The sequence below is a fragment of the Pterocles gutturalis genome, unplaced genomic scaffold, assembly GCF_000699245.1.
Source record: "Pterocles gutturalis isolate BGI_N339 unplaced genomic scaffold, ASM69924v1 scaffold1969, whole genome shotgun sequence".
Lineage (NCBI taxonomy): Eukaryota > Metazoa > Chordata > Aves > Pterocliformes > Pteroclidae > Pterocles > Pterocles gutturalis.
This window is the reverse complement of record NW_010132890.1, coordinates 14,662-21,951: the sequence shown is the minus strand read 5'-3', so window position 1 is coordinate 21,951 and position 7,290 is coordinate 14,662. Positions and strand designations below refer to the sequence as shown.

The 7,290-nt window shown below is 52.2% G+C and overlaps 1 protein-coding gene across 1 annotated transcript in view; it reads left to right on the top strand.

Moving 5' to 3' along the window:
• KCNAB1 (potassium voltage-gated channel, shaker-related subfamily, beta member 1) overlaps positions 1-7,290 on the top strand; it is a gene marked incomplete at its 5' end in the record, with an annotated part of 20,137 nt that overhangs the window by 4,163 nt on the left and 8,684 nt on the right. Inside the window, 6 exons of the mRNA XM_010081017.1 lie at positions 1,359-1,396; positions 2,534-2,613; positions 3,382-3,426; positions 4,457-4,501; positions 5,175-5,218; positions 6,336-6,422. Coding sequence (XP_010079319.1) covers positions 1,359-1,396; positions 2,534-2,613; positions 3,382-3,426; positions 4,457-4,501; positions 5,175-5,218; positions 6,336-6,422 — 339 coding nt within the window. The remainder of the gene's footprint in view (positions 1-1,358; positions 1,397-2,533; positions 2,614-3,381; positions 3,427-4,456; positions 4,502-5,174; positions 5,219-6,335; positions 6,423-7,290) is intronic.

The following is a 7,290-nucleotide window of genomic DNA, read 5'->3' as shown; positions in this document are numbered from 1 at the left end:
CGGGGCTGATCAAAGCCGCCCTCCCTCCTGCGCCAGGTTCAGCTCCTGATCCCACAGATCTCTCATGACGGTGTGGGACCGCTTGCGTGTCTATTGCACCAGCCCTTGGCAAGTGCCAGCAGCCAGGGAGCGTTGAATTTTTCCCCCTTAGCACCTCCCCAGCACCGCTGTCTCTCCTCCCTCTTGCCCAAACCACGCTGAATTCTCCAGCGCAGAGCCCGGACTCCTCTGCCCCCCTTATGGAGGGATGAATTTAAAATTCAATTCAAGTCAGAATTTAAAATTCTGGAGAGTTTTGCATGAGCCACATGAGCTGTGACCCATCCATTAAATGAGTGACATGTCATTTTGTACATGGCTGGTGTGTGGGGCTTGAAAAGGGGGTTGGACAGTTGTGCGGCGGGTCCCAGGGACGAGCTGGCCAAAGGCACCGGTCGTGTCACATCCGCCTCTTCTGTCCCTTGGCAGCTTTCTCCACGGGGTGTTCTGTGGGGTCAGGTACTCGGGGCAGGAGCGATGCTGCCGGGGTGAGGATGTACCTCTGATGGGTGTCCCGTCCAGACCCAGCGCTTCCCCAGCTCCCTCCCATCTCTTCCTTCCAGTAGCCTAGGAAATATGTGTTCCTATTGTACATAAACATATATATATATAAGAAATAATATTCCTACATCTTAGGATATCCGGTTAAGTCCACACACTGTTTCCACCGCAGGTTTTTTTTTTGAAGCAGTGGTCATAAAGAAATGATGCCCCAAGTTTTTCCCAGTAACAGAGCAGAGTCTGCTCCTGAGCCTGAGCCGCAGCGACTCTCGGAGCCAGCTGGGGAAAGCGCCGCTTGTCGACTGCGCTGGTGTCAGACATCGGCTTCATGGGAATGTTCCTGGGGAAAAGTCACTTTGGATGGGTTTAAATGCTTCACATCAAGAGAAATTTTTTTTTTTTTTTAATAATTCTGCCTTGTATGATGCTAGATGCTGAAGCACAGATCTGGGAAGAGTTTAATTTCCCAAATGACATGTTTCGGCGGCATCGTAAATTTTTTCCGATTTGTCAAATTGAAGCTTTGGAAAATGAACTCAGATTTGCGAAGAGCTTACGATTTTGGTAAAAAATATTTCAGCAGTGCCGGCTTGTCCTGGCTCTTCCCTGGGCGGGTCCATGGGCCAGCCCCAAGCCCCCAGCCCCGCTGTGACCCCCAGAGAGGGGCTCTGGCCCCTGCCCTGCTGGGGACCCAGCAGCCTCTGCACCAGTTAACCCCTTTTTAAACCCGTTTAATCCCAGGGAGCCTGAATTTTGGTAGAGTGAGTTTTTTCTCATCGAAAACCTCTCACAGTAATGGGTTGTTTTGTTCTTTCTAGGGACATGGGTCACTTTTGGAGGTCAGATCTCAGATGAAGTAAGTGATGCTCGGTGTGAGTATAAAGCATGGAATAAAAACCAGTTCGAGATATTTTTAAATGAAACCATGGCTACCGAAACCAGAGGCAATGGCAGAGAGCAGCTATGTACAGCGATACAAACCTCAGGCTTCTGCCACAACAAACCCTAATGAATCTGACATTAGTGATTAGCTCTGACAAAATCCCCGTCTATCCCTTCAAGTGATGCCATTTGGAGCGATATTTCCCCCTTACCATTGGCAGCAGCGCTGCTCCTGGCGCGGGAGTTGGCACCTGTTTGTGCATCATGGATGTCATCGGCAACAGCCACAAATACCGGCAAGATCTTGGCTTACCAGGAGTTGCCTGATTATTTTTTTTTATAAAAATAATATGAAACAAATGAAAACGAGCTTGGGTTTCCTCCACGCTCCTGTCTGTGCCACATGGCTCTTGGTCTCGGTGAATGACCCTCCCCAGTCTCAGGGATGCTGCGGATGCTCAGCATCGCAACAGGAGTGACCTCCCGGCTGCCTTCCCTCTGCTCCTGTGCCAGAAACCCCAAAATAACTTTTGCAGAAGGAAAACAGCCCAGGAGGCTGAACTCAAGGGGGTTTTATTTTTTGCTTTTTAAGTCACTTGATCTTTGGTGGCATTTCTTCTGGCAGCGGGTCACCGGGTTCGTTCCCATCTCTTGGTTTCGCCGGCTGAGGCAGGATGACCTGTTTTGGTTCAGAATTTTCTGCCTGGCTCTCCTGCTCTTCTTTATGGAGAGCTGCAGGACAGCCTGTCAGGTTGCCAGAAAAAAAAACAACAAACCTCTTACCATGGAAATATCCATTCTGTATGAAACTCACGGCTTTGCAGCGTATCTCCTACAACCTTATTATATCCTTGGCTGCTTTCCTGTTAGAAGCCCAGGAGTCCCTATGAGCAGAGATAAATTCCTCCTGGGATGAGTTGAAGGCAAGCTGATGTCAATCCCTGTTTTGGGGCTTTTTGGACACATGAGCCCCTGGCTGCCCTGCTGGGGGTCCTCACCCCCCGGGTGGGGGATGCCAACCCCCCTCCCAGCCCTGCCGAACCCCCTTCGCTGCTGGTTCGGGAGCTGTTCCCCGCTGCACCCCTCACCTCTGCGTCTCTGCTTCCCCGAGGTGGCCGAGCAGCTGATGACCATCGCCTACGAGAGCGGCGTCAACCTCTTCGACACAGCCGAGGTCTACGCGGCCGGCAAGTGAGTGTCCCGCGTCCTGCTGCCCTTCCCTGGGGTCCCTGTGACTGGTGCTGCTCCTCCTGGGGTCCCTTGCCATGGGTGGGGCTCTGGGGTGCCTGGGCATCCCCCTTCTCCCTTGGGGGGGCACAGAGAAACCTTTCTTTTTGGAGCACTCTTAACAAAAAAAACCCAAAAAAACACACAAACAAAAAAAACCCCTCAAAATAAAAAAAAACCCGCAAAACAAACAAACAAAAAAAGCCCCAAACCAAACCCCTTTCCCCCAGCTGAAGAGTGGAATGTGTCACTCGTGCCACCTGAATAAATGAAAAGTCAGGGTGTATCTTTGCGGTGACAAGTGGCCTGTGCTGGTGACAGCTCCTGGCGTGGGACCCGCTCTGCTGCAGCGGAACTAATGCTCTTAGTGTCGCTGCAGGATTGGGGGGAGAAAAAAAATCTCTCCATAATATATTTGACTTTGGCTGATTCATATGACTTTATCATGTAAAAGGTGGATGGGGATGTCACCTCCCTGGCACGGGGATGAAGCGGCCCTGCCTCCCCAGAGCAGGGGCACGTAGGGGCATGGGTCCATCCCTCTGGGAGCAGATGGACGAGATGCTTTGTGTTGATGCAGGGGACCAGTGTGTCACTGTCACATGGGGAGGGGAGGCTGCCTGGCTGGGAGTGGCGCAGGGTCCCAGGGTGCTGGCAGCCAGGACGGGGTACCCGGCACCGAGCATCCTCCCGCCTCCCTCACCGGTGCTCCCCCGTCTCTCTCTCGCGCAGGGCTGAGGTCATCCTGGGAAACATCCTGAAGAAGAAGGGCTGGAGGTACCGTACCCCCCGACGGGGCTCCCCTGGGGCCCCTCGGGCAGATGGGAATCCTTTTTGGTTTTAAGAATGATGGATGGTCAGTGATGCTGGCCCTGGAGCGGGCGCCTGCACGTGCGAGGGCTACGCCCAGAGCAGCCAGCCCACGCTCCTGCGGCAGCCAGACCTTTCAAGAGCCAAAAATCCCTACTTTCCTGGATTTTTTGGGTATAGCGCTTCCCAAAGGCTCGGACCCCCAGCCTGTGGTGCTGCCCCGGCGGTGGCACGGGACCACCATCTCTGTGCAGTTAGCACAACTTCTGAGCGCGTCCACCACCGCTGCCACGCATGGGGTATCCAGACAGGTGGTTTCTCAGGACGGATGATGTGCCCATCAGCATCCTTATCTGCGTACGTAGGGCTGCGCATTGAGGATGCAGAGCTGTGATGGGATTCATCCTGGGCAGCCTGGCAGGAGCTGACACCTTGTCTAACTGATGCCCATTAGCACGTGTTGGGTGGTTTTAAGAGCATTTACATAATCTTTATGAAGACCTCCCGTGTGTGTCATATCCAGCCTTCAACTGAAGAACGGGCTCTGTCCAAAATCAGCATCCCCTGTGGTGGGGGGTGAATATTCAGTAAGAAATATTCTGGATACTGGGGAGGAAAAAAAAACCCAAACCAGTTCAGTGTGGCAGAAGCTGGGGAAATTGCGTTGTACACGTCCAGCTATGCAGCAAGGCAGTTTGTGAATGATAAATCTTTGATTTAATATCATGTGAGAATTTATAGGTTAATTCAGTGACTGCATCGCTCTTGGAGGTTTAATGACTCTGGGAATACCGCTGGTAATGAGCAGCGCTGGATGTGGGTACCAGGAGGGAATAGCGCTGTGGCCCTTGGTTAAGGGCTCTGGAGATTCCTTACTCTATATTTAATTTTTTTTTATTTTGTCAATTCACCTGAATTAGCTTTAGCTTGGGGGTCTTGTTGGGTTTGTTTGCCTTTTTTTTTTTTTTGAATGATAATGTTTCTGTTCTGTTTGCAGGAGGTCCAGTCTGGTCATAACCACAAAACTGTACTGGGGTGGAAAGTAAGTCTCCTGGTTACTCGTGACGGTGTTTGCTGCCGCGGGCTTTCCCTTTCCCAGCCGTGCAACCGGGGGTTTGTTGCTGCCATTCTCTTTCTCTGGGAGGGTGACGGCCCCATCCTCACGCTGCCCTGCCAGAATCCATACCCCTCTGCTTGGAAATCAGAGCATCACGGAGTGGTTTGGGTGGGAAGGGACGTCAAAGCCCACCCAGTGCCACCCCTGCCATGGGCAGGGACACCTCCCACTAGCCCAGGTTGCCCAAAGCCTCATCCAGCCTGGCCTTGAACCCCTCCAGGGATGGGGCATCCACAGCTTCTCTGGGCACCCTGGGCCACTGCCTCACCCCCCGCACAGGAAAACATTTCTTCCTCACATCTCATCTCCATCTCCCCTCTTCCAGCTTCAAACCGTTCCCCCTCGCCCTATCGGACAGCAGCTTTGCAGTCAGGCCATACCCAGAGCAGGGCTGTGCCCACGATAAATGAACATAAATTAACCACTTATCCCAGCTGCTGCTGCCTTTGGGACCTGGAATCCAAATGGGGTTCGGGGTGTCTCTGCTGTATGAGCTGTAACATCATTTTGGGGATGTTTAAAGCAGAACACAAAATTAGTGCTTCCCGATCATCAGCCTTGGCTCTCTAACCGCTGGGTACCTGTTCTTCCTCTGCAGGGCTGAGACGGAAAGAGGGCTTTCGAGAAAACACATCATCGAAGGTACGCGGGGCACGGGGCGGGGGTCTGGCCGTGGCGTGGGAACCAGCTCGAACGCCTGGGGTTGGCCTGGGAAGCTTTTGTTATTTGGTATTTGCAGAATCCAGCCACGTTAGGGTATGAGCTCCTTGTTAAGGTAATGCTGGAGAAAGTTTTTCAGCAACATTTTGTTGACTTTTCCCTTGGGTAACCCCCCAGGAGGGGGTGTCCTGGTGGCACTAGACCCAGAGGTGCTCAGGGAAGTTGCAACCATGCCACAGGCCATCCAAACCCATCCACCTGCCATTTCTTATCACAGAATCACAGGGTGCTTTGGGCTGGAAGGGACCTTAAAGCCCATCCAGTGCCACCCCCTGCCATGGGCAGGGACACCTCCCACCAGCCCAGGTTGCCCAGAGCCTCGTCCTCCATTTCTTGTGGAGCTACTCCATGAAATGATAGAAAAATACCAGCAGGAGTTGAAATAACTTCACAGAAAACAGCAAATAACGTTAAGGTCAGTGTTAGCTATTTTCTATAAATACATTTGGCAAAAATGACCATTTTTTTCCCACCCTAAAATCCAGCTAACTCTTTCAGACTGCTCTATTTTGGCTTGTTCTTCAAGAACATTCATCAAAACATTTTGTTCCTGGGAAGATTGGTGGAAAATAAGTGTTAGCAATCCTCTTCTCTCTCTCATGCACATATATATACACACACACACATATATATATACACACACATATATATATATGTATGTAGGCTTTGAATCCATATCCCAGCAGCTCCCCCTGGAGAAGCCGGGTGGGATGGGATGGAGGTGACTTGGTACCCGGTGTCAGTTCTGATCCAGATCTCAGCCTGATTAAAAAATAAAATACATTCTAGTGGAAGGGGGAGCTCTGCATGTGGGGAAACTGGTGGTTTGTTAATCTGGCTGCGCAGATGTGGGACAACATCTGTGCGTGGTGCATCCTGCCCGTGCGTGATACAACTGTGTATATAGTATAGGCATATAAATATATGTATACATACAGAAATATAAGGAGCTCTGGTTTTCGCCGTATGGTTTCGTACCCATCGGCTCCGTGCCACCGCATCCTGCCCCTCTCTGACAGGTCCTTGCCTGTGTTCCCAGGGCTGAAGGCGTCTCTGCAGCGGCTGCAGCTGGAGTACGTGGACGTCGTCTTCGCCAACCGCCCCGACAACAACACCCCCATGGAAGGTCAGTGGGAGTCAAAGGTCTGAGCCCGGCTGATCCCGGCTTTCAGGCTCAGACCTGTGACGGCAGGCAATGAGAATCAATTTTGTGTTAAATATCCAGGTGGGGCAGCTCGAATACAGAATACCTCATTTGTGATATCCTAGAGCTCGGGGTATTCACACTTCAGTGAAGTGTGTTTGTATCTCTTGGAAGGAAATTGAAGTTTCCTTTATTTCCCAGTGGCAGCTTTAATGTTGTTTGAGGTTTTTTATTTCCTTTTCCTGATTCCTTCACATGAAATGAATCTGTGTTTGCATTTAAGGCAGGGCTGTGCCAAATTAAACCTGTTTATCCCTCCCCCTGGAGAGGGGAGCGTGCCACCGCTGTGTCCCCATCCGTGTCCCCATCCCCGGGCTGCCCGGACGGCACACGCTTCTCCTGGTGCTAGAGCCGGGGCTGCGACCCAAGGCATGGCCAGAAATGAGACGATGGGCGAGCTTCGGGTTTGAGCAGTGGAGTCACTGCGGGACCTGTGACCAGCCGTGCGCTTTAACCCTGTTCCATCGTTGCTGGTAACGATCTGTGTGTGTTCGGTACGTGACAGTACAGCTCAGCTATCCAGGAATCCTCACCGGTATGTTCTGGGGTCAGTGCCCCATTTCACAGGCACCGGTTCCCCTCCCTGCCCTTCTCCCATGGGAGCGAACACCGGCACCCGCGCTGTGGCCGCAGATCAGCTTCCCAGCTCAATCAGACCCGCACCAAGGCAGGCGAGCAGGCTGCAGGGGCTGTCAGGGGTGGGCACACGTACACCAAACAAACCTGGAGCTTGGCAGGCTCCTCCGAAGCTCCTGGCTTGGCTTTCCATGCTCATGACACCTATTTTCTT